The 27360-nt window shown below is 39.8% G+C and overlaps 1 protein-coding gene across 2 annotated transcripts in view; it reads right to left on the reverse strand.

The window, feature by feature from the left end:
- The window catches only part of tln1 (talin 1), a 62126-nt gene that overhangs the window by 3966 nt on the left and 30800 nt on the right, over positions 1-27360 (reverse strand). For both annotated transcript variants that reach the window (XM_085167552.1, XM_085167551.1), the window contains exons 17-55: positions 25489-25697; positions 25302-25400; positions 24904-25071; positions 24456-24750; positions 22309-22475; positions 22074-22202; positions 21460-21573; positions 20840-20953; positions 19968-20102; positions 19473-19601; positions 19215-19317; positions 17176-17384; positions 16932-17051; positions 16327-16524; positions 15946-16085; positions 15723-15816; positions 15413-15502; positions 14688-14810; positions 13623-13766; positions 13363-13524; positions 12689-12829; positions 12372-12553; positions 11580-11712; positions 11004-11105; positions 10685-10855; positions 10312-10560; positions 9200-9319; positions 8961-9107; positions 8617-8783; positions 8064-8247; positions 7420-7545; positions 6089-6205; positions 5535-5720; positions 5165-5272; positions 3182-3287; positions 2652-2776; positions 2103-2228; positions 1884-1946; positions 1621-1803 (exon numbers count right to left, since the gene is read on the reverse strand). In XM_085167552.1, the coding sequence (XP_085023678.1) occupies positions 1621-1803; positions 1884-1946; positions 2103-2228; positions 2652-2776; positions 3182-3287; positions 5165-5272; positions 5535-5720; positions 6089-6205; positions 7420-7545; positions 8064-8247; positions 8617-8783; positions 8961-9107; positions 9200-9319; positions 10312-10560; positions 10685-10855; positions 11004-11105; positions 11580-11712; positions 12372-12553; positions 12689-12829; positions 13363-13524; positions 13623-13766; positions 14688-14810; positions 15413-15502; positions 15723-15816; positions 15946-16085; positions 16327-16524; positions 16932-17051; positions 17176-17384; positions 19215-19317; positions 19473-19601; positions 19968-20102; positions 20840-20953; positions 21460-21573; positions 22074-22202; positions 22309-22475; positions 24456-24750; positions 24904-25071; positions 25302-25400; positions 25489-25697 (5678 nt within the window). The remainder of the gene's footprint in view (positions 1-1620; positions 1804-1883; positions 1947-2102; positions 2229-2651; positions 2777-3181; positions 3288-5164; positions 5273-5534; positions 5721-6088; positions 6206-7419; positions 7546-8063; positions 8248-8616; positions 8784-8960; positions 9108-9199; positions 9320-10311; positions 10561-10684; positions 10856-11003; positions 11106-11579; positions 11713-12371; positions 12554-12688; positions 12830-13362; positions 13525-13622; positions 13767-14687; positions 14811-15412; positions 15503-15722; positions 15817-15945; positions 16086-16326; positions 16525-16931; positions 17052-17175; positions 17385-19214; positions 19318-19472; positions 19602-19967; positions 20103-20839; positions 20954-21459; positions 21574-22073; positions 22203-22308; positions 22476-24455; positions 24751-24903; positions 25072-25301; positions 25401-25488; positions 25698-27360) is intronic.

The following is a 27360-nucleotide window of genomic DNA, read 5'->3' on the forward strand; positions in this document are numbered from 1 at the left end:
TTAATTAATATGAAATATTAGATTTTTGTAGGTGGTATAACATAAAATATTAACTATGTTATCCCCAAACTACTGGGTGCAATAAAAAAAGAGTTCAAAAATCCTTCTTTCCAGAAATATTCAAACATTTAATAGAGAAACCATTAATACAGAATATAGCTAAGAGCAAATGGTTCTAGTGTAATCATAGATCAAGGCTAATATTTCCAGTTCTTAGTGCTATGTGTGGACTGGGTAGATTGTTTCCAGAGCTCTTGTAGACATAAATGTATGAGAATTACTGTGGTGGCAGCTGCAGGTCCAAAAGAGGAGGAGATAAGCCACTGCTGATTGGATCAGAGAATATGAGTTGGGCTGGCAGGCCGATGTGCTCACAGCTACACTCAAAGATAGTATTTTTGGGTGGATGAAGTGACAGGAAATACTTGTACTTTCTGTTATGTCTTGCAACTGCCAAGCATCAGTTACACCTAAAAGGTCATAACAACCCTTTTGAGCAGAGTTTGAACAAGAAGAAAAAGGTTTTACATCTTTTTAAAGAGTCACTAATTTTACACAAGGGTAAATTTGTTATACCAAACCTGTGAAAATGCTTTACTATCATTATATAACCAATTTCTGAGCCTTAAACACCGACTCTGCAGGAGCTTTGCCCATTCTGAAATTATATACCCAATGATGTCACAGAAAGAAATACATCTCTGAGCAGCATTTAATAAATACTGAAAGAAAGCAATATGCAAAGGGCATTCTTACTTGTGCCAAATATAGAGCATGCTAATCCTTGTTAGCAGCTGTACAAATCATGCAGCTCACCTGTAACCCTAAACTTTGAAATTCCAGCCTATTAATACACTATAATATACTGTGTGCTCTCTAAAAGCCTCAGCTGTTGTAGAATGACTAATGTTATTGTCCCTTCAGTAGAACTGTAGTGTTGGAATCATAAGTAGAGATGACGAGCACACATCTCACCGTGAATTTGCCCATGTCAGATCTAATTTTGGACCTAACTCTTTGCTTTTCAGTCTTGAGAAAATGGCTCAAGCTAAAACAAACTCAATACAAACAGTTCAGTGATATCCTTGTAAATATGTAGATGACTACATAGCTATTTATCTTAAAATTGATCTTAAAATGCTACCACAGCTACATCTATTTTAATATGACAGTCACTTAGCTTTGTAATGCATCTGTTAGGGGTCTGGCTAAATGGGTCATTTCACACATGGTTCAAAGGCTGCACAGCTTTAAGGAACTGCCACAATTGAAACATCTTTTCACCATTGTGCACCACTTTTGTCTGGGTTCCCGCTTCCTGAGTTACTGTCCATAATAACCCATGACCTCATGTTTACCTCTCCAGTTGTGTTAAGTGTGTTATAAATAATGTTTTTTTTTTTCATGCAGAACAAACAAAATGTGAAACTGATCTTTCCTTGTCCTTTTGTTTATGTTCATTTATCGGGCTGGCTACACACACTCTGTCTCTTCTTGACAGTTGTGACTTTGACCTCATCATCTAGCCAAATAAGGCCTTTTAAAGTGGCACAGTAACAGAAGTAATAGTAGCTCTCCTGTGTTTTTGCGCCTTGAGAAAAATTAACATGCAGTGCTGACCTGGAGCCTCTTCATGGTCTGTGAGTCCTGGTCAGCCTTGACCTTGCAGGCTACCAGCAGCTGAGCAGTGGAGGCTGCCACCTGCTTTGCTGATGAGATGAGCTTCTCCTCACTGGCATGTCCCTGTACTGCAGAGTTTGCTGCCTCACACAGGTTGTTGGTTGCTGCAGCGACCATTCGAGCCTATGGAGTCAAAGTTCTCAGTGGTTAGATGTTTTAGGAATACCTTTAAAAAAATTACAAAATTATAACAGGAGACTTACAGCTGAAATAAGCCCCTGAGACCACTGTCCATCATCTACGGCATTAGCTGGGATTGCCCCCACCTGAAAATCCAGGATAATTATTTTTGACGGACATCAAAATGACATTTATGAATGAATGTTACTAAACTCCTTGATAGAAATGATTATTAGCTTTATTTGTGGGATTTCGCTTATGTTTAAATGCACATATCAGTTCTTTTGTTGGTTCTCACATACCTTCCCTTGAGCCACCAGCTCCCTCTGTGCTGCTGAAGCAGCTTTTACCAGAGCACTGGTGGCAGCTGCAATAGACTTGGCTGCCTCCAGAATCTGCTCCTCAAAGTTCAAGCTCTCATCGGCCTCCTGTTTGAGAGAACAAACCACTAGTAAAGAAAAATGCTGCACTATGATTAACTTTAGAATAGAACAGACTAGCTCTTTATTGTCATTGTACATGCACAATGAAACTATGGATTCCCCACGCCAGCTGTGCAGGAATTAAATATAAATAGTAAGACAGCAAGAATAAATAAGAAGAGGCTGAGACAAAAATATTCAGACAAAAAATGAATAGGGCTTGTCTACAGGAAATATTGGTTTGAAGAATAAATTAATAAGTATGAAAAGTATTAAGAGCGTCAAGAATAAGCTTTGTGGTGCTGCCATTATCTGTGTTGTGAGTAGTTGTCAGCACATAAGAGATGTGAGACACAAAATGACTGTGACCTGGTGTTGAGGTTAACAGGATCAGTGTGAATACTTGTGCTCTGTAAAAAACCCTCTGACCTTGGGCTTAGTCCTCGGCCTCAGCTGCTCCAGTTTCTTGGCAGCAGCTTCAATGGCGGCTGCTGCTCCAAGCAGTTCATTCTCTGCAATGACAGTGGGATCCTCAGGGTCCACCCACTCTGTGCCTAAAAGACACGGGGGAAAAAAAAGAGTACTGTCACTCTGTGCTCAAAAACACATTTTAAACTCTTCCATCAACCCCAACCTAGAATCCTATGGGCAATAAGGGGTTTACCTAGTTAGTAGCAGTGTTTACCTACTAGGTGGCATGTAGCAAATTGAGGCTATAGGATGCCACACAGGTTTCCTATTTGACACTCCCTATTGACACAGACAGTGACTGAATCAAAACTACCTGATCTTATACCATCTAGTGTCTAATAATAATGATGATGATAATAATAATAATAATAATGACAACTAAAAACTTGGATTTGTATAGCGCTTTACAGAACAGTAGAAAAAAAACAGTGCTATATATTAATCCTTTAACTTCAGGCAAAGTTGTTAAAGATCAAAGATTTAGATACCTTTCATGGCCTCAGCAGCCTGGATAAGCTCAGTGACGGAGCCTGCCACCTGCTTGGAGTAGCTGGCCAACTGCTGCTTCAGATCATGAGATGGCTTCATGATGATCTGTGTATAAAGGAAGAAAGTCACAAACTTTATTACTTTGCTTCATTCACCTGTTGTTCCTATACTGCATGTACTTGAATTAATCAAATCCCAGCCTGTACTAAACTAATGCTAAGATAATCAAAGTAGATGACATTACATTGCACCGTATGTCACTCTCCTTTGAGTCAAATATCTAAGCTTTACAGATACTATCTAGTAAGGCAGTAATGAGCCTGTATCATATCACCTTTTAGTAAAGTTCAACTACAAATCTGGATGAACATCAAGTACAGGGGCAATAAAAGCAGTGCGGATAGATGAAAACATGCATAAAATTAAAACAAAAAAATGTGTAAAATTACAATTCTGTGCTCTTTATTCAAATTCAAGATGTGACTTTATTTCTGTATGTTTACATTTTTCCAGTTATACTGTGTTGTGTAGCAAGACTAGACTAACTTCCCGATATACTCAGGGATCTATGTTGTGCCATCCTAGATAGTGGTTCTGACACTCAAGTCATGAGCCTCCTTCCTTCCCCTTAGCGTAAAGTGTCAGGTTGCAGGACTTGGGATAAACCCTATACGCATGGAGGGTTTTGTCTTGATGTCAGTGGCTTCTATCTACTCCTTTGGGCATATTATAATTCCAGCAGGATATCTGACAACCAGCACGGCATAGGTGTCGATTGCTCAGATTTTGTTCTTCCTATTCAGCTGACTCCTCAGGGCTTGCCTTGCTCTTTGCAGGTATTTGATGATTGCAGCTTTCCTAGTGGCCTCTTCATGGTTCCCATTTGCCTGTGGGATACCCAGGTTCTATTTGAAGCTGTGGACTAGTTTTTATATAGCTCTTTTCTACTGTACCTGAGCACTCAAATTGCTTTATACAACTTGCCTCATTTACCCATTCACATCCATTTATATAAGTATGTTTTTCTCTTTTTTTCCTGAGAAAATGCTTTCTATCCAAAATTCACACGCATATTTACTTTGATGGATTCATGGATTCACCAGAGAGTGTCTTGCCAAAGGATATTTGGCATGCAGACTGCAGCAGCCAAGGAGCAAAGCACGAACCTTCCGATTAGAAGATTTCTCTCCTGAGGTACAGCTGTCCTCAATGTCTGAAAAGTCTCCTACTGGTAGTGCATTCCGCTTAGTTCTGACTACATTCCTTCTCTTTGTTACCATCCAATTGCACTTGTCCAGTCCGAATGACATTCCAATGTCATTGCTGTAAATCCTAGCAGTAAGTCGATGTCTCATTCACTTTGGCATACAGCTTCATGTCATCCATGTAGAAGAGATGAGTCATGATTGCGCCATTCTGTAGTTGGTATCCATAGCCAGTCCCATGAATGATCTCATTCAGGGGGTTTAGGCTTATGCAGAACAGCAGTGGGGACAGAGCAACTCCTCAGTAAATACCATACTTGTGTTATTGGCATGAAGTTGGTCTCTAGTGCTGTTCACCTCATCCCCATTGAATTTATGATAAAACCTCTTCATTTAGTTAGTTAGCCATTCTCGTGCCTCATCCATTAGCACTCTCTCCGAGATTGGAGGGTTGGAATGATGAAATCTCCCCCCTTACCTGATGTCTTGGCTCCCTCTTGCTGTAGAATTTGTTTTGTACCTCATCAATCTCTAGTTGTGATAGCAGTTGCTTCTTCTGGATGTTGGAACACTGATCTACTAGTTATTTCATCTTTAGTCTAGATGTTGCTATTTTTTTTTTTTTTACTGTAATTTTATATTCTTTCAGAATGAATTTCTGAAAAAGGTGCTTGTTATGCATTTCTCCTTGCTGAGGGTACTAGTGATTGTGGTGTAAATGCTGTCATGACAGAGGCTTAAAATTCCTGTTATTCACTGCTCTCCATATCATCTTACCACCAATACATGCTCCAGCAATCCCAGATATCCAGAAGCACATTCTTTGCCATAGCGCAGAGCTCTCATTTGCACGTCTTTGCTGACCTCTGGGTGGTAGGCAGCTTGCTGCAAGGCAAACAGTAAGAAAAGTCAGTCAGTGATAGCAAGGGCAGAAAGTGTGATTATAATGTGATTATAAGTAGTCCCATGTAATTTGAATATTGGAAATGCCAATATTATAGTGTCTAAGTTGTATGTATATATTTTTTGTCATTATGACAAAAATACCTACCAAACTATTCTCTGAGACCTCATTAATTACTGCACATTGAACTTTGTTTGGCAGCCCATGAACAAACACTATTTAGTAGTTCATGGTCTGTCGTACCTTGCAGGAGTGCAGCATCTCAGCAATGGCCCTTCTGCTAAGGTTAGCTGTGGCAATGATGTCTTCCTGACGACAAGAGTTCCCAGCAGCCACTGCCTTTGCTGTTGCCATTGTGATTCCTTTAGTCATGCGGATGAACTCTTCTGGTGTGGTGGTCTTTGCTGGAGGATCAGCACTGTTGAAGACCTATGTGATAAAACCAGGTTGAATGTTAGTGAGTTTTCCTTGTGCATTAATTTACTTACCTCATGACAGGTACAGGACACGTGTTCCCAAAAGCTATTTTATGTAACACCAAGGCCTTTAGTCAAAACTTTCTTCTTGCTGCCATAAGAAATCTTTGAGATGGCAGTTGCCTGAAAAGTTTTGAACTGGGAGATATTAATATTATGCAGATGAGGGTTCTTATTCTAAAAGCTTTTCACTGGCTTGTGAAACAGGGGTTAGGAAATGGCCATGGCCCCTGTGGAGGAATCTCCTGTGTTTTAACTGAATCCTTTGCAGGGTATTTCCAACTGGCTTAAACTGTAAAGAAACATTTATCCCACACTCACAGCCAATTCCTGTTTGATGTGTTCAATAGTGGCCTCCAAAGCTCTCGTCCCCTTGGTGGCTTCATCCTCCACAGCCTTCACAGTCTTCAGGAGCGATGTTACATTGGTCACCATCACCTAGAGGAGTCAGGTCAAATTATGTGGTAATACATTAGAGTGATGAAAATATCTTAAATATTTGATACATTATTTTGAAACTAGATGTCACTAGCATATTTTAATTAGATTTTTAAAATACGTAGCACTTAACAGAAATATTTTAATATATATACACTATATAATAAAAAGTATTTTATATATTATATTTGTTACATATTAGAAAATATTTTTGTCTCTCCTTCTCTTCATATGCTGTCTGTCATGAAGGGGTGTTTTTTTTTCTGGATACAGACCAAGTACAAAGTGCTCTGGATTTGGTGAAGGCTCTTTTTAAATAATCCTAACAACTGAACAGATTTATGTGTTAATCTTAAGCGTGTATTCATTGTACTGGTAAGAATTACACTGCAACATAATTACAAATCCTCTCTTAATACTTCAATTTTCCAATCTTGGTTCCATGCAATTAGATTAGAATAAAACTGCATGTACACATAAAACTGTTTTTAAAAGTTTGTTCATCTTTTTTCAGGATCTAGAATTAATTTTATTTTTTTGTGTGCTTTTATAAAACCAAAATAAAATGTATATGTGTGTTTCACTACCTGTTCAATATCAGCATCTGGACATGTATTTAGATCCTGAATGTTTTGAAGTCCTTAGAAGCATAAACTCAGATATAACATCTATTACTCTAGTTCATTTGAATATTTTCTCACATTGTAAAAAAAAAAATCAATGACTTGCTTGCCAATAAATATGTGGGAAACAGTAGCTTTAGACCATAATTTCATGTGTGGACAATGATAAATATAATTTCCTGAAAAATAAAACATTACAAATCTGTCAAAGCACAGATAGAACTGCACATTTGTAAAAACTTTTGGTCATTCAGTGTAAAATCACTAAGTGCTTCCCACCAGATCCTTTCAGAATCAGCTATTTTTTGTATACTTTTAGCAGATTTAATGTAGCCATGTAAAATTGTACCGTTATACCACAGACCTGCACATTATAAGGCAATTTCAAGTTGTCCTATTTTTTCAAATGGTGTCAAGCCCTTGTAACTACTCCTTGTAAAGTATAGGAGGTAGCTAAATGAAATGTTCAAGCCAGAAAAACATATTTAAGCTTTGTTAAAAATTACAACCACGTAAAAGTCAAGGTGTTTATTGTTGTAAAGTGTCAGCAAATAAAACTGACTTGAACTGATTGCTAGTTTTGTATCTTACCTTAGCAGAATTTTTAAGCTGCAGCATGCTGGGGTCATCGTGAGGCTTGCCTGCAGCTGCCTTTGTGGCGCTGATGAGGTTTCCTAGGGCTTTGGCCACATCTTTCACTGCATTGATCAACACCACCTGTACTCAGCAGGGCACAGAGCTTAAATTGTTATCTGATACAGTGCTTAACAAATTATTTGATCACCACCCAATGTAAGGTTTATGCCCTAGCTGCCTTAAATTAACAGTATTGGTAATTACAATAATTATTTTTGTTTCCATAATGGTTCATCTACTAGGATGCACAAGCTCTTTAAAAACATTCCTTTTTCTCATTAAGAAGCCAAATTACAGCTATTTATTTGTATTCCTAAACAGCAAAATTAGTTTTAGTTGTTAAATGTTTGATTAACTTCTGACTTCTCAGAGAAGTCAGTACGCTGGCTCAAATTTGGCCATAAAAAAATTCACTTTACTATTTTCCTAATGAATAACAATACAATCCTTAGTTTTAAGCAAGTTTTTGACAGATTTCTAAAATACTTTTCTTGTTTTTATGGCAGGTGGTCTAATATATTTGCTAAGAACTGTACCTTTTCATAAGAAGCAAACATACATATTTCCCAGTATAGAAGCAGACAAAAATGCATCCATACCTGGGTCTCTGGGTCTTCGGAACCCAAGCTGGCTGCCCCCAGTTTTACCACATCTGCCAGTTTGGTAATGGTGGACACTGAGGACTGGGCCGCCTGGGCCAGCCTTTCCTGACTGGCCCCAGCACCAGCCACCAGCAACTTGGTGTCCTCCACCAGAGCCTTGGCTGTCTTTAGGATGCATTCCCTGTAAAAACAGCATAGCAAAGATGAACATTATATGACTTTGACTCAAAAATGACCTTATCTTTCTTTCTGGTACAGAAACCATCATTCCGGGGTTTACAAATTGAGAATTTTCACTAAACATGCTTCCTTGAACAGGGCCCTAGTTCCTTCCACTACTACTTACTTACTCCAGGTGTAGTTTTTACTTTCTCAAAATAAGGCTAAGGTAATTTGCTGGTTTCTGAAGCCAGAATAAGATGTTTGCATGTTTAAAATGCATTGCTGATGTTCACAAAGCCTGATCATATCATGACACTAGACTGCAAATCAACTTGTCAAATCAACAAATCATCTGTAATATAGCCTACAGAGGGTCTCTAATTAGTACCTGTGGTCAGCGAAGGTTTCTGCATTTTCACGGTTCAAAGTTCCAGCAGTTGCAAACATAATGGTGGTGTCAAGGTCTGCAATAATTCCAGACACTGCACTGGCAGCAGTGATGCAGGCCTGGGTGCCACGGTTACCTGCCTGCAGAGATGCTAATACATGGGAGACCTGCAAGAAAATCAATAAGTCTTATAAGTTTTATAAATGGAAAGGTAAATTAAGAATAAAAACCACATGAAGGCTCAGAGTAGGAGAAAATGTCAAATTTTTTTCACTGCTCTAATAAAGACAAACTGACCAAAAAAGAATTCAAAAGACAAGTTGTGTGTTAGCTTGTGTTCTGACCTTCTCAGAGACTTTCCGTGCGCTTTCAATCAGCTCTTTCTTAGTAAAGGTGTCATTAGGGCTGCACTGAAGAGCTCCAGCTTTTGTCACCAGACTTGTGCAGGTAAAACCCAACTCACCCACCTGCTTCTTAATATGAGAACCAATCTGGAAACAAAGACATGACAACATGAAAACTGTGGAAAGGACACTTTCCAAGTATAGACACTCCACACATTAGACACATTAGTTTGATTTACTTCATGATTCTCTGCAGTAACGGCTGCATATTTGGCTTCGTTCGCAAGATTTCCAAACTCATTGGTCAGCTCGTTAGCTAATCCTCCAAGGTCATCTGGGTTGGTGTTAGACTTGGTCACCTGAAGACAAATAAGAGGATGCTAGTTACCGAGTTTGTTCCACACATGTGTCAACATGAATTAAGTATTGATGCAAATTTACTAATATGAGTTTCATACGATCATTTAATGAGTGTGTCAATAATAAAGAAATCAAGAGGCTTTTGTGGAAATTATGTGTGTTTGCACATGGCTTTGTATGCGTTTTTGTCTTCATAATATCCTTATCACAATGAATGCTATTAAAGTGCAAGAAAAGAATGATAAGTAACAGAAATAATATTACGGTTGCAGAAAAAATATACATTTTTCAATAACATACATCTATCTGGTAGAAGTCTGATTCTATTGGTGAAATGTGAGGTTGTCCCAAGGCTTGCATGTAAATCTACCCTACGCCTAGGGTGGTACTGTGTCTTTGTTACCTGTGTGCCTGACCTCTGTTTACAGCCTATGCGTTCCAGTTTTGTTGGTTCCATTTAGTTTTCCTGACTTGTGTCAGGATTTTTTAGTAGAGCCACCTGTGTTATCATTTTGAAACTCCTACATCACCTTGTTCTCTAGTTTTTTGCATTTACAGCGTGTCCACGCTGCTCACCCACCTACCCGGTGGTGTGATGACAATACCCCATCAGTCTTTTACAGCTGAGGAGTAAAAACTGGAGGAGTACCCAGCTTAGGTTCTGCCAAAATACTAATTACCAGATTTTAGAGCCTGAACCACTGAAAGGATGCAGTAATAGTAATGTTCAATTGATACTCTTGCTGTTTTTGCATATGACAGCCTTTGTGGTGTGATTTGTTTTATTCTATTCATAACTGTTTAGTGGCAATAACAGGAAATCCAACAGCTGTCTCCTAATATGGTACTTTTTCATGCTCAATCCTCACTAAGAGGGAGCATGCTTTATTCATTTAGAATTTCTAACTGAACTCAACTTTTAAATGGAAAAATTAATGACTAACAACAAACAAAAAACTATCCCCCATGCATTATTATCATAATATTTTACCATCTCTTGCACAGTCACAGCGATGGCCTTGGCTGTCTTAACCATGGTAGTCTGGTAGTCCACAAAGGTGCCTTCAGGTTCTTGCACTGGTGTATCTTCCATTTTATTGATGGAATCATTGATGGAGTCCACCATACCACCTACTGCACCAGCTGCACTGGCTGCTTCAGACAGTGTGGCACCCAAGTCATCTACTGCTTCTTTCATCATCTGCACGGACTCCTCCAAGGCCTCGTGCATGTGGGCTGCCTAGATAAAGGAAGCACATTGGTGTGAGCAGTGCAAAAATGCTCAGTGTGTTCAGTGGTACTTAATCACATAGAGTAAATCAAGTACACATATCCAGAAGACATTATATTTCAACTTTCATTACCTTGGGATTGCCTCCAGCCTCCTTAGCAGTGTAGAGCATCTGCAGGGCCGACTCAGTCAGGGTTTTGGTTTGGTCTAAAACAGCCATCTGTTGTTGACTATTGAGAATCTTGGATGCTGTGCCAATGGCTCCCATGATCAGGGGCTCAAAGTAACTGGCCATCTGAGAGACCTGTTCAAATGTGTGGGCAACAAATAATTTTATTTAAGTACAAAACTGATTCCAAAATAAAAGGAACATGTCAGACTTCAGCCTGTAGCTGGACCATCACATCGTCCAAATTGTGTTGCCTGTAAAAGGTTGCTGTCTTAAGGTTTACCTTGTGTCCCAGCTGGGAGGCCTCAGATCGAGCAGCTACAGCCACGGGATCAATCAAGTTACTAATCTCATGGACTGAGGCAGCCATCTGCTCATGGAGAGTCTAAAACATACACATATGAACTGTCAGTCAAACTCAGATACTTTAAATTAGCCCCAAATTCAGCTTCATTTACTATGTCTACCAACAGACTTATTACACATCAGGTCAAGGAACAATGCATGCTGAACTACACTACATCACAGTGGCTTCCTGAACCGTTTGTCCCTCAAAACACTTTTCACTTTCCTTGTTGTAAAATGGTCATTCTAACTAGCATGGACCAATGCACAGGCTGTTCAGGGGATTGGCACAAAGAAATATTCCGTGGGGGCAGTAACATCCATACCATAATTTTTCAGGGGTTTAGTAGGTGAAATTAGATACATATAGACACATACATATATATTCAACGTAGAATAAACAACAAACAATCAAGTGTAATGCTTTTATTTTGTATAGGATACAGCAATTCAATTTTCTTGCTGCATTCATACAGAGTCAGTGAAAAACTAATAGTGGAGTGTGCATGTTTACCTCCATTGAGATGTCCTCTCGTGGTGTTAGGTGCTGGCTTATGGCTGCCAGAGAGGCCTGATCAACTTCACGGATGCAGCCATTTAGTGCTTCAATAGCATCATCACATTCTCTCTGGCCAGGAGCTTTTTCTCTGCACACATGAGATGAAGGGTGTAATTACTACACACTCTTATAACCTGCTTGACTAAATCTAAGCAGAGAACCAATTCTTACTTTTATAGTTTTTTACATTTTGACTTGTTTGGGCTTTTTTTTTCTTTTTTTTTTAGATTATTTTAATTTTCATTCCAGGTCAGTGTTCCCTTCATCTTTTCCCTTTCATTTTTGGCCATAGTTTGCAACTACTTGACTGTATGTGTCTATGTTGGAGTGAATGCCTGCCGGTGTAGCTGATTATGTGTCTGTATGTTTGTGTGGTTTTTATTTGAACTGTGAAGCACTTTTTAACTTTGTGTTAAGTGCTATACAGTTATTATTATAATAATTATAATAAACTAAACAACCCCCCTTATATGTTATATATGTCATTCAAAAGTCTGATACAAAACTATTCCAAAGTTTGGGTTAAATAACACGTTACTCATAAAAATGATGCAAGACTTAATGGCCAATAATAATTTTGTGATCATTACAAAATAACACAAAATATTGTGTAAATCTATGCATTATTTATATTATGCATGGTCATTTACATAATATACTGTTACACTGTTTTCTAGGTGTGATGGTTGAGAGGGAGCCCAGACAGTAGTAGTAGTGGAAGAGGCCAGTGTGCAGAGCAGAGTCTACCTCATGTTGGTGATGAGTTTTTTGATGGAGTCGGACACAGTTCTGGAGTGTCCAGCAAGCACGGACCACTTGGGCGGGTCTTTGGGGTTGACAGCCAAAGAACGGGCAGTCTGGATCAGGCCAGTGGAGCTTTCCAGCATTGTCTTAGCTGCTGCCACAATGGGCTCCATAGCTGCAAGACCCTGAACCAGAGAATAACAAATAAGGATCTATCTGAGAATATGAAAATCTCCTGATGTTAGATTCTGTAACTTGTAATGATATGACAGGGCACATTAGTGTCATAGCAATGCTGTAATGGCAGCTCTTGGAAATACCTCAGGGCTGATCTGAGCAGGAATGCTGGCGAATTCAGGATTGGAGGCAAAAGCAGTCAGGTTGTCCACAGCTTCTATTAGAGGGCCAGTGGCAGCTTTACACTTTTCTCTGTTCGCCTGGTTAAAGGCTCCATCCAAAGCCTATGCAGGGGACACAGACATGACTTCCATAAGAATTTTTCAGCACTATTTAGTTCTAGAACATTAGCTGTTTACCTCCCAGAGCAGTGTAATATAGCAAGGAAGAAGAGGTTTAAATAATACAGCTGTCAAAAGTGAGCTAATGAGCTCTTGTTTAATCCTTTTCTATGAGTTTTATTAGTTTTCTTTTATTATAGAAAACGTGAATTTGACTGTTCCATTTTTACACACTTTCAGATGTATACTGGATTAAAGGCCAGAAGACATGTCTCAGTAAACATATGTTCGACAACCCTAATATGTCTGACCAGTTTGACAAGAACTAAAAGTAAAGACATTTCTTACATGTTTTTATTACTTTTCTTACATTTTTTGAAAATTCTGTTCTTAAATGATAGTTAAATATAATTGACTGTAGTTCAGTTTGTAAATTAATACTTGTCACTACATCATAATTAACCTTTTTACTCAAGCTGTGGGTGTGTGTGTATGAATGACACTGATGTGTGTTTGATATGGCTTTTATTACAAACCTTTATGGATTTGACCAAGTTGGCAGTGGTGTTGGCCACTTCTTTGGCTGACTGGACAAACTGCCTCTTGGCAATAGGGTTAGGAGTTTTAGAGGAGGCCAATCTGCAGGCATTACAGAGCGCAGAGGTGTGCTTGGCCACTATGGTTGCTGCGGAGAGCACCTGCATGGGGAGAGTAATGGTCATCACATTCAGACTCAATAATCAGTCAAAGAAATCTGATAAAACTGACAATTACTTGCAGTGAGGCAAGCATTTACCTGGGATTGAGTACAAGCTGGGTCCACCAGGTTCTGACAGGCCATCTGAATAGACTGATTAGCTCGTGCAAACTGAGCAGGGTCTACCAGGCCCTTCTGACCTGCTGTGCTGTTGGGGTCTGATACACCCAGTAAATAGGCAGCCTAGAGACATAAAATCACCTATAAGTTCATTGTATGAGATGATGATGAGATGAGATAGCCTTTATTTGTCAGTTGCAGGTCTTTTGCCCACAACCGAGATGACAGACCTTGCCAACCGTACATACAATACACCAACATCACATTGGGGAGACAGGTCAGGCTAGGTAGCAAGGAAAAAAACATCGAAATGTGTAACACAAAAGGATAATACAGGAATGCACAGATATCAACACACCATAGCACAATAAACACAGACGAGCAACATGGGAAAGTGTTCCAGTGTGTACATCTGATCTGGGACCGCTGCAATCTTCGACTGCGCCTCCAGCTGACCCGATGTCCACATCAGAGGGGAGGTAAGCGTTAGAGGTGGCGTTGGATCCGGGGTAGGGAGGGTGATGCATCACTATCAGTATATGTATGTGTGTGCGTGTCCATAGTTCAGCTGAGACAGTGTCCTTCGCCCTGCCAGGCTAAGTAAACAGTCTTCCAGCCAACCCAGGTGGCCTTGCATGGAATGGGAAGGAACAGACTCAACACAGTCGTTATCAGGGAGTTTTTGTTCGGCTCCAGCCTTGAGCCCACAGGTGGCGCCGAAGGGGTAGCCAGATTATGATGGTATTTTTTCTTTTGCAACAACTCATGAGAATTTCAAGCTGTTCTTTAACACTCCGACACTGGTCTCTCAATCTCCCGTTGGAGAACCGCGAGTTTCTCCATGATGTTATTAACCTTCAGTTCCGTGGTCTTGTCATTCTTTTGCTCAAAGAGCAGATTCTGAGACCTCACGACCACAGTCAGCAGTATGTAAATACTTCTAGTGTGTAGCAAGCCAAAATAGACATGTTACCAGCATACTTTACTTGCCTCTGAGCTGCTGTCTTAAGGCAATAATACAGTAATCTACAGTATGGATTTTACCTGTGCAGCTGCTTCAGTGAGACCACAAAGAGCTCTGGAGCCAGTACTGACTGAGTCACCAAACTCTGGCAGGTTGGAGTTTTTGGCATTATGAGAAATACCAGCCATGGACTCACCGAGGACCTATTGACAAATAACAAGAGAATCAGAAATCAAAGAGTGGAGCATCACACATTTAATGATGATATTGAGTAAAGCAAAAGCACTGACAAAGCACTGACTGAACCATAACATTATAGTCTACATCAAAGCTTTGTACTTTGTTGCCGACGAAACAAATTGCTTAAATACTTAAATAGTTTAAGGTGTTGAAAAACAAGAAGAAATTAAAACTTGTATCACATGTTTGCTTTGGCTCATTATGTTGTTTATTTCATCTTTTATCATTACCAAGAAATTTGCTTTTAGTTACTGTCTAACCGATGGAGCTCACAGCAAAAAAAAACACATGACACTTTCATAGGCATAATGTACATGTACATAATTTCCTTAGGGATTAATAAAGCATTCTGATGACATTGTCTAATCTGATGCAATAAGACCGAGAATATGTGATCTGATAGAATCACGTCCTCTTTTTTTCTGTGGGAGAAACAGCCCGCGCTTCTACTGTTTCCAGTCTATTACCATGTCCAAATTAGACAAGAACTCCCAATGTTGAAAATCCTAAAAAATAGAACTAAAACCATAAAAGAAAGGCATTAATGATGTGTATTCTACAGTACCTTGGAGTTCTCCATGACACTGTCAATGCAGTCAAAGTATGACAGCTCACTGATTGCTTCTGTCGGGTTCTCCAGCATCCCCTTCACTGACTGCACACAAACACAGCATACATTCCTGACAAACTCACACTGTTAAACTGTACAACTCAACTGAATGTCACACAACCTCTATATGACTGAAATGTATTGATTGTTTATGGTTTTCTTTATTATTATTATTATATATTTTTAGAGATTTTTATGATGCGTCTGGGACATGGGAAACTAAAGAAAAGATGAAAAAGAGAAACTGTTTGATGGTGGCTGTTACCTCAAGCTCTCTGAGAGCATTATCACACTCCTTCTGACCTGGAGCCTGCTGAGTGCACATGGTGATGAGCTGGTTAATAGTGTCTGTAACAGCCCTGCAAAGACAAATGATAAGACATATAAGTGGTTAAAACCAAAGCTGCAGAAAATTGATTTTTTTATTTTGGTTTGGGTTTTTTTTTTTGTGTGTGTGTGTGTGTGGGGGGGGGGGGGGGGGGGTTTACCGGGCAGCTGCTGCCAGCTGGTTCTTGAGGTTGGGGGAGCTAGGATCAGTGGACAGAGCTTTAGCTGCTAAAAGCAGCTTGCTTGATGACATTGAGATTGTCTTCAGGTTAGACACCACCTGGGTCTGGTCCTCCTTAGACTAGAGGAAAGGAAGAAGTGTGAAGACACTGAAAACTCTACGGCTTTTGCAGTTAATATTTTTTCACCCAAATCATGTGTCATGATGACCCAGCTTCTTGGAATATTAACCTGTGTCTGCTCTTTGTGTGGTACACCACAACAATACAAAGGGCAGTACATTTTTGACTATATAAAACTCATAAATACATGTTTAAAAAATTGGACCACAGTTTGCCTGGTGGTAACTCATTCAAACTGACCTGAGATGTTCCAGCCATGTCAACACCAGCCTCTAGGAAGTTGCTAAATTCCTGTCCAAATTTGCTAGTGGCCCTGGCCAGGTCCTGGGTAGTTCCTCTGGATGACTGGACCACTTCATTGGCTGATTGATTTAGACCAGCTGCAACCTCGTTGAGATGAGCTTGAACCTCCTGGAAGCTCTTTCCACTAGACGGGAACTATGTTGGGAAGAAAAAAATTCTAATACTGCAAGTAGCAATATAGAAAAGAATATTGGCTACAACTGGTTATAACTTTGGTTATAACTGTAAGCAACTAGGCCTGACTCATAAATTATGTTTTCATCCTCAAGCATCCACAATTAACTTGTCTCCAAAGACTGTCTTCCAGGGTTCCATGATATGTACAATTTTGGAGAAGAAAGACTAGTTTTGCTGTGCAACTGTGTTTCACAGGTAAAAAAAAGAAGAGAAAAAAGAGAGATCAGGAAAATTATGAAAAACAGTAGGTGATGGAACTTGACTGATTAATAGAATAGCTTCAGGGTGAAATACTATTCACCTGAGATCTTTTTTATCAGTAACTACAATCTACATTTATTAAAAACTGTTAATTTTGTACTAACAGAATCAGCCAGGAGAGACTTGCTAGCTTCGCCCACAGTGCGGATGGCATTGTCTACATCCCTCTGGCCAGGAAGGCAATTCACACATCTGTTCAAGGCCTGGGAAACCGCCTTAGCCACCTTCACACAGAAACACATGCACATGATGATTGTCATTATTATATGAAAGACATATAAACATTCAGAAATAAACTACTGTAGCTACCAAACAAAAGCATTTGTAATCTCTCGGTCTGGCTCTAACCTGGGCCAATCTCTGCTGACTCTCTGCATCTCCTGGTTTAGCAATGGCCCTCTTGGTCTCTTCAATAAGGTTGGATGACTTGTCCATGACATCCCCAGCACAGTCCAGTATGGCACTACGTGCTGCTGAGTCATCTGTGGTAGCAGCGACTCCTCTGGCAGCCGAAGCTAGTGACTTTAGAGCCTGAGCCACATCTCTGGCTGCCATACCTGGATCCAACAGGACAGAGGAGAGAAACTTTGGTACGTAGAAAGACATAATACAAAATTTACAGTCTGGGAATGCCTAAGGTCTAATTTGTTTAAATTAATAAAAAATATATTTTGAATGTTGTATAATGCAAAATTCTTGAGTCACTCGTCATTTCTTTTGCATCACTCATCTTTAGTCCAGACATTCTACTTGACCATTTTCAAGATTGTCTTGTTGTTTTTTTGTTGAACCACTTCAGTCTAAACAGGGACCTAACGCAAGGATTGAATGAGTGAAACAAAACTGGTTCCTATTTCTTCAGTTGATTCCATGAGAAATGTTACAAACTGTCCGTCTCAGAGCAACGCTGAAAAACTAGTTAATGCATTTTTTACTTCTAGGCTGGACTACTGTAATTCATTATTATCAGGATGTCCTAAAAACTCCATGAAAAGCCTTCCGTTAATCCAAAATGCTGCCGTGAGAGTACTGACAGGGACTAGAAAGAGAGAGCCTATTTCTCCTATATTGGATTCCCTTCATTGGCTCCCTGTTAAATCCAGAATTGAATTCAAAATCCTGCTCCTCACATTCTTCCTCAAGTCTTGAATAATCAGGCCCCATCTTATCTTAATATCCTTATAGCACTTCGCTCTCGCACTGCAGGCATACTTGTTGTTCCTGGAGTATTTAAAAGTAGAATGGGCCCTCTTCTGTGGAACCAACTTCCAGTTTGGATTCGGGAGACAGACACTATCTCTACTTTTAAGATTAGGTTTAAAACTTTCCTTTTTGCTAAAGCATATAGTTAGGGCTGGATCAGGTGAGCCTGAATCCTCCTTTAGTTATGCTGCAACAGGTGTAGGCTGCTGGGAGATTCCCATGATGCATTGACTATTTCTTCTTCAGTCACCTTTCTCACTCACTATGTATTAACAGACCTCTCTGCATTGAATCATACTTGTTATTAATCTCTGACTCTCTTCCACAGCATGTCTTTTATCCTGTCTTCCTTCTCTCACCCAAACCGGTCGCAGCAGATGGCCGCCCCTCCCTGAGCCTGGCTCTGTTGGAGGTTTCTTCCTTTTAAAGGGGAGTTTTTCCTTCCCACTGTCGCCAAAGTGCTTGCTCATAGCATGTATTATTGTAGGGTCTACCATACAATATAAAGTGGCTTGAGGTGACTGCTGTTGTGATTTGGTTTCCCAGAAGAGTTGAAGCTGTTATAGCGGCAAAGCATGGGATGACACCATACTAAAGCCTATGCCCTAAGAATGGTATATCACTCAACACCAAATCACAACAAAAGATGCCACATGTGCTTTATACTGTAAGGCAGCAGCCCCCAACCTTTTTTGCGCCACGGACCGGTTTATGCCCGACAATATTTTCACGGACCGGCCTTTAAGGTGTCGCGGATAAATACAACAAAATAAAACTAGTACCGGTACCGAAAGAAAAGAAGATTTATTCATAACACACGTGAAAATATAAAAACGGTAACAAAATAACGCTGAAAACCGATAAAAACCCTGAAAACCATACATTTCACACCTGACTCTTGCGGACAACTCTCACGGCCCGGTACCAAACGACTCACGGACCGGTACCGGTCCGAGGCCCGGGGGTTGGGGACCGCTGCTGTAAGGTAAAGGCCCTACTATAAACATTTGACTGGGATCAGAAACAACCCCATTTTTAAAGTGACAGACTCGTATTGCCGTTTCATCCTGTCACATCTCATTGCAAGTAAAGCTTTATTATACTATTTTTCCTCTTGAACAAAAAATATACTTAATAGCTGACATTATGGTATGTTTCTATCATTCTGGTTATGTTAAACTCACCAGTGTAGTTCTCATTTCCCTGGGTGGCTTCACTCAGCAGCTGGGCTATGGCTGAGCTCACAGCCTTGGTGCTGTTACCCAGATCCTGGGAGCATTTCTCAAGCTGAACAACACAGCAAAAGACATGGAAAGAAACATTATCAACCATTCCTACCTTTTGAAAATAACCCACCAATTATTATTATTAAAAAAAATGTTATGTTTATGCTTTGTTCATGGTGTTGTCCAGTGAACCAAAGCTATTTCAGTGTGCCTTACCGTCTCTCCTGGTAGTGGTTTAAGTTTGCCTTCTTCTGCTGATGCCTTGGCCTCTTGGATCTCCTTTTCCAAATCTCTCACCGTTGACAGAGCATTGTCTATTTCCAGTGGTCCACAAGCTTCCTGAGCCTAAGATACACAAAAATATCTGTGATTAGTTAAATAAAACATAGTTATATCTTGCGTGAATTAGATATCAGTCAAAAAAATCACCAAATCAATTACGGTGTGAATCAATTGCTTCACTTGATTCATTGACCAAAAAATAGGCCATCTGTTAGAAATCTGGAAATTCATGTATTTCTTAATCTAAAACAGTAAAAAGAAATCTAGAGAATTAGATCATTCCTGTATGATATCATTTCACAAAAGTTCATACATGCATGAGTGTTTCTTAGCTCTTTCACTCACTTTGCTGACTCCAGCTAGCACAGTACAATGAACGCTGAAATCTTTCTCAGAACCAAACTGATGAATATATATAATTAGTACTACCTTTTGTGAGGCAGTGCGGAGCTCTGCCAAGGCACTGGCCAGGTTTTTAGCACACTGGCTGAGTTGCATAGCTGAAGCCTGGTCACTGATGGTGGGAACAGCAGCTTTGGAGGCTGTAACCATCTTAGCACCGGGCTGGTAGAGGGAAGAGAGACATGTTGCATTGGTTTTGATTTAAAGCAATTCATTCTAAAAAAGAAATGGACTATAAAGTGTTTGCTTTTCCTAAAACTTTTGCTAGAGGTGCGTTTACATCTCCTCATTCTTATCTCTAGTTAATAACGGTGTAAATAAACATATAAACAATAAAAAAAAACTCAATGAAAATATAGACAGTGCCAAGCTATATTGTTTTCAGATTTCTGACTATTCTTTTTCATCTCCCCCTTACCTACTGAGACCCAGCCTATTCATTTATGTCCTCTATAATGGAAATTTGTTTTTGGTCTATATCTTTTGACTTATTTGAGCTACCCTACTAAGTTACTACTAAATGTGTTCAATAGACAACATCTTGACTTTCCAATGATATCTCATGTGTTTGGGTGGTCTCCTTTAGTTCCAAAGAGGCAAGAAATCACAAAAAAGGTTAAACTGAAAGATGCAACCAGGTTACATGTATGGCATAAGTTATCAGTGATTTAGCTACCTAAAAAAGACACATTTGTGACACAGAAAATTCCCAGGTTGCAGTAAAATCATCAGAAAAGATTTCTAACCCAGTGACAGACAACAGTGTTACTCTGTCTGTGTTTTAAGATTTGTTGCTCAAAACAATCTGTTTGTGGCTGTTTACACAGTTACATAGCTATACTCTTCTGTTGTTTTGTTAGTCTGCTGTCACTCAGTGAAGTTGGTGGTGTGACAGTCACCTGCAGGAAGTTCTGGCTGGCACTAATGAGAGCCAGCTGTGCACTTGGGCTGTCAGGCTGAGACTGGCTGCCTCTGACTCCCTGAACCAGCTGAGGGATCTGCTCTGCGACAGCCTGGAGACACACACACACAATACAGTTTTTAAAAATATCTTAACACAACAAGCAAAACTTGTCCCTCCTTTAAAAGGTTCTAGTCATCATACCTGGCATGGATTGTCTGATTCTCACAGATTTGAAAGATAATAGATAAAAGCATGTACTTACTTTTAGTGGGAATACTTTTTTTTACATGGCTTTAATTATGAAAAAGAGTACAAAATGTAATTTTTATTTATCATTTCTTTGAGTATATCAAGTTTATTAATAGGCGTGTGGCAGAGGTGTGGCTCAGCTGCAGGGGAGGAGTGGGACAGTGAGCTCAAGTGATACTCCTCAAAGCAATGCAGTGTGTCGGGTCAATCACTACAAGGCAATATTAGGTTGTCCATATATGTTTTTAAAAAAAAGACCCAAAACCTCCATGAAATTTACTGTTTGTACCACTGATTGTTGATTCTACATAGCAAGCTTAGTTCCATGTATGTTTATATAAACCAAAGCAAGTACTGAGTTTTTACCTTGCAGCCCACAACAAGCTGCTGCTGGGCGGCCTGGTTCTTGTTGGTTGAGGCTGCATGTTGTGCAGCAGCAATGGTCTGAGTGGCTGCTGCTGCTGCTTGTTTGGCTGCGTTCTGCCAGAAGAAAGGAACACGACAAGTCAAAAAAAACAGCAAAGAGCACAAGACTAGCAATAATCAGAGAAATGACTCAGACAGAACTAATAATAAGATGCAAATGTTAAACTTTTAAAGTTAAAAACAGGAAGTTACTGAAGCCAGTATTATAATTAAGCATCATGTCAGACATGCCACAAAGTTAAACTTAGTTATATTCCCAAAAGAGATGCTGTACTAAAGTGTTTAAGAAATATTCAGAGTTCCACTGATCGTGGTTGGGTGTGAAATAGCTGCATCAGCATCAGACATCATTTTAAAAGCATTTTTGTGGTAAATCAATTCAATGCTATTTATATAGTGCAAAGGTAAAGACCCTCCAATAATACAGAGAAAACCCCAACGATCAGATGACGGTGACAGTAGGATGGAAAATTTCCCTTTTAACAGGAAGAAAACTCCAGCACAACCAAGTTCAGGGAGAGGCAGCTATCTTCCAAACCGGTTGGGGGTGTTACCTCCAGTTTGTTGACTAGGCGTTTCTTGATAGCATTCTGCGCCGCAGCGTTGGTGGCCATGCGGAGACCTTCAGCCGCCTCTCGTAATTTCTGCTGCTGTTCCTCACTGTCGGGATTTGCTGCTGCACCCTGGGATAAAATGTTCACATTATATATTAAACTAACAAATCAACAAAATGATAACACAGTCTTATCCACAGAGTTTTAAAAGAAAAAGAAAAAGACAAAGGCAGACCTTAGCGGCCTCCACCATCTTGGCTGTGGCATCAGCCAGCAGCTTGGCAGCAGAAAGAAGCTTGCGTGAGTTCTCTAGGTCAGACTCTCCTTCTGCATCCATCTTGATAGCATTGACCAGATCAGACGTGGCTTGAGCAAGGATACGAGCCTGACGGACCATCTCACCTAGTGTTGCAAAAAAGAAAGATGGAGAAAAATGTGATGATTAAAAAAACAATAAAGAAAATTTCGTCCTTCCAACAGTTGTGTGAGAAGAATATAAATTGATCTTTAGAAGGCAGAAAGCTAAAGAAGAAATATTATTTTAAAATGCTGAGCAAGCATAGTATAAAAACTCTTTCTAAATAATCAACTCCTTAACCATGTCCCACAAAACAGAAGGTTCTAAGAATGTAGAAAAGGTAAAGTAATATAATTAGCATGAAAAGTGGAGGTTAAACTAAATGATAACAGACAAGAAGAATATTATAGTCAAAAAACTGAAATGATTTAGGATTTTTAAGACTGATACTTTTTTTCACAAAACATAAATGGATCTCCTTAACATTAGTTATGTGTAGCTGTTTATGAGTGCTTACTAACATAATCCCATAAAGCAGTTCGAAAAGAATCCTATTTTATTTTCACAAAAAAATGTGGATTAGTTGTTTGCTGTGCTTCAAATATTTGTTCCTAGGAAAGAAGTTATAGACTGCCATCTGGTGGACAAACTATATAGCAAACACAAATTATTCAATTGTGTTTTTCCAAAGGATGCCTCCCGGGTGAAGTTCTGGCCATGTCCCACCGGAAGGAGGCATGCTGGGGAGATTATCATCATCATCATCATTTATTTATTTATATAGCACTTTAAAAACACACCTGGTAGACCAAAGTGCTGTACAATACTAATATGCACATAGTAATAGATTATATCTCTTGGCTGGCCTCGGTGTTCCCTCAGACAAAGCTCTCTGCTTAGGCTGCTGTCCTGGAGACGCAGCCCCAGAAAATTCATGGATGGATTTATCTTCAGTTATGAATCCAGATAGTGGTGTATCGCAAATAGCTAATATCACCTGTTATATATAGGTCCCACTGATTTCTCAATGGGAGTCTGGTTAAAAACAGAAATGTCTGGAAGCAAGCTGCTGATTATAGACAACATCAAGAGGCACAAGCTCAAGGTTTTGAGGCATCAACAGTCACAAACATGAACCAAAGATTACTGAAAAATTACAAATAGTTAGAGGAGCAGCTGATGCAAGACAGGCCAAGAATATCACAGAACTAGATGTCCTTGTCATAAGCCTCCAAACAGAAACATACATAGAAGTATGCAAGGATCACTGTATATGTAAAACTTTTGTAAAACCTTCTTTTCCTTTTTTGTTATTTTCAAGCTGTAAAACTTATAATAATAAGGTAATAATGCATTTTCAAGATCATCTCAGATTTTAATCACTTAGCTTACCATTACGAAATTACTTTTACATGATTTTACATACTGTTTTCTAGCACTAGCCTCTTAAAAATAAGTCTGAGAATATTTTTTTTAACTAGACTAATGTAGATATGATCAGGTAACATGCTGGTGGAGCGGTTAGTATCACCTGACAGAAAGAAGAACTCCGGCTGGGCCTCACTGTGAGTTTAAATGTGCCCACTGAATCACTATGAGTTTCCTGTGAGTACTCCAGCTTCTCCCACAGTCCAAGGAGATGCATTTTAGGTTAACTGGTGATTCAAAAATTGCCATGCACATGAGGTAGATGATGAGTTTGAAGTGTATAATATGAAGCACTGTATGAATGCATGGTGAAAATGTTACTTGTAGTCTAAAGCGCTTTCAGTGGTCAGAAAACTGCTATATTACATTGCCATTACATCTTCAAAATCTTTTTATTTATTTTTTAACAGTGAAAAAAATGCTGACTTTTCTAATATATAGATATTATATATGGAATATCCTGTGTGTCAGCTTTTCTTCAGCTATGCTATTCCATATTTGGGGTAAACCAGTGGTGCTCCTAGAAACCAAGATTATTCACAACACATTTTAGAGAATGTAATTTTATGGGTATTAAAAAAAAGCCTATAAAGATTTCAAATTACAAAAGGATCCAAAGCCATCCTGTGGAAACAGTTTTAGCTTCCTTCACTTACCAGCATCTCCCATAGAGCTAAAGATGTTCTCAGTGACATCCAAAATGCGGTCAGTGGCTTCTCCATGACGTCCAATGGGATGGCCTCCACTGGCATATTGTTTGATGTGTTGAAGGAGCTCATTAAGAGCATGTGTGACACCTGTGGCAGCCATGCCCACCTGTTTCAGGAGACCATCATCATTGGTCGCTCCCTGTGATGCCTCAACACAGCCCTCTACTGACTTAGCCACCAGCTTGCCCGCCTCAATTAGCTGCTCCTGGCACACTGGAGAGCTGATTGTTGGAGCCACCACCTTGAAGAGGAATAGGATTATTGGTGGGACAGAAAGGTAGAAAGACCTTAGGCTTGGCTCAAATGCAAAAAGAACATTTCAGTTTCAGTCAACAGTTGTCCCTATCAGACAGTGAACACTGTATTAAAGTCGAGTTTTCAATATATTACTCACTCTTGTGCAAGCCACTAGCTGAGATGTGGACAAAGCGCATTGAGTTGCTGCTGCGATGACCCGGTTCTGCTGGGCTGAGTCTTCTGTCTTCTGGGCCACATTCTTTGCTTTGAGCACCAGAGCTGCTGCAGCATTAGCCACAGCTTTAGCCAATTGCATCAGCATGTCCTGCCAAAAGCAAACAGCAATTAGCATACCTTATCATTGGTGAAAATAAAGTCAATAAATATTATGATATCAGGGCAGGAAAAAGAGTCTTGTCAAATGAATGTGAATAGTATATAATGTGTGATACTTTGTCTTGCATATACAATAGTAGTTCCTATTGCTACACAGCAAAATCAAAGAACTACCAAAACAGCAAAACACTACAATAATAAATGTTATGATGAGCACACCTGGAACTGTTGATCAGTGTCTGCCTCGCCTATGTGAGAAAGCAGCTCTCCGCTGGCTTGGCCCACATTTCCAGCAGCCTGCAGCAGATTCTGACGAGGCTGGAACCAAAAGATATTACTGACCTCAAACAAGAAAGAGTAGAAAAAAACAATGTATCTCTGTCTTCCTTTTAGTTTGGCTGTGTACCTCTGTGTTTGCAGGTTGGGCAGTCTTTAGCATTTCAGAGACAGCACAGGCCAGGTTCTTGGCAGCACCAAGCAGATGCTGTCCATTTCCTCCTTCATCCTCCATAAGTGCTGCCAGAAGTTTAACACCCTTTGACATCTCTGTTAGGTTGGAGGAGATTGTAGTAACAGCACAGCCTACTGCTGTGTAATCTGTCTCTGCTGGATCACCTAAAGACAGACACGGGCAGAGATTTGTGCTTTATCTCCTACAGGACGCTTGTTATATTTGCATAAGAAACAAATTCAGAAAGTACTCAGAAAACAGATCAGATATCAATGGAAAAAAATAACACTGGATATCTGCTGGGATGAAAGGATGCTACATCATTTGAAGTAAATGAAATTATCCTACTACAGGGGAATTCAAAGAAACCCAAAAAATCTAAGTGAAAAAAACAATGCAGCCGGGTAATTTGTATGGCCTCCATGCGCTTGTATGCATGGCTGACAACGTTGGGTCATAGTCCTAGTAAGACTATGGATGGTGTCCTCGGGGAATCTCCTCCCAGATCTAGACCAGGACATCACTGAGCTCCTGGACAGTCTGAGGTGAAACCTTATGACGTCGGATAGATAAAAAGAAACATAATGTCCCAAAAAATGTTCTGACAGGTTTAGGTCTGGCAAATGTGGGGGCCATCCTCCAGGAACTGCCTGCATGCCAATGCACCTGCTGGTGCATTGGCAATAGGGTCTGACAAGGGGTCAGAGGATTTAATCCTGATTCTTAATGGCAGTCATGGTGCTGTTGCCCATGTTACAGAAAGCATAACTTTCGTAACAGCTTCTTGAGACTCTTTCACATCTTCCACATGCTCAGGATGAGGCACACAACCCCAGTGGTCCACCTGCCAGTTCTGGTATTCTATGGAAAATGGTAATCAGGTCGTCAATGCTGGGCAGTGAACACAGGGCCTACTACAGGACGTTGGGCCCTCAGGCACCCTCATGAGTTCTGTTTCTGGTGAGAAGACATTCACACCAGTGGACCTTTTGGGGGTCATCTTGTAGCACTGGCAGTGATCATCCTATTCTTCTTTACACAAAGGAGCAGATACTGGTCCTGCTAATGGGTTAAGGACCCTCTATAACTTTGGCCAGTTCGGAGTAAACGCCTGTGCTGGGGGACACGGCAAACCTTCTGGCAATGGAACACATTGACATGCCATCCTGGAGGAGTTGGACTACTTGTACAACTACCATAGGGTCCAGGTAGCCTCATTCTACCTTTAGTGACACTGACCCTATCCAAATGCAAAACTAGTGAATGCTTTGCATAGCAAAGTAGGGAACATGTTAGCATGAAAACTCAAAAACAGCAAAGTGAGCAGTGAAATTTATACTAAGAGAACTGATGCTGAAGGACAACCAGTCTTCCAAATTCATATTATCATTACTGCAAATGAACCTGACCAACCGGAAACTTAATGTTTAATAGTTGTATTTTCAGTTTGATAAGAAATTATGAATAAAATGCCTCAATGTATTTTAAGAGTCACATTGTCAGTGCAGATAATACACATTGTATGAGGAAAGAAATTTGAACAGTTCTCTTAATCTTTGAATTCAGGTGTTTTCCAGGTGTATAAAACAAAACATGTAGCCACGCAGTCTCCCTTCACAAGCATTTGTGAAAACTGTAAAGACCTTGCTGTAATAGGTAGTGTAATAGAATGACACCATTGCAACAAATGGTAAATGGACTGGTTCTTATATAGTGCTTTTATCCTTACTTTAGAACTCAAAACACTTTATACAGCATGTCTCATTCACCCATTCACACACACATTCTTACAAGGACTCTTTTCTACATCTGTGCTTTTTAGCTACC

This window comes from Neolamprologus multifasciatus, chromosome 7 (assembly GCF_963576455.1).
Source record: "Neolamprologus multifasciatus chromosome 7, fNeoMul1.2, whole genome shotgun sequence".
NCBI lineage: Eukaryota > Metazoa > Chordata > Actinopteri > Cichliformes > Cichlidae > Neolamprologus > Neolamprologus multifasciatus.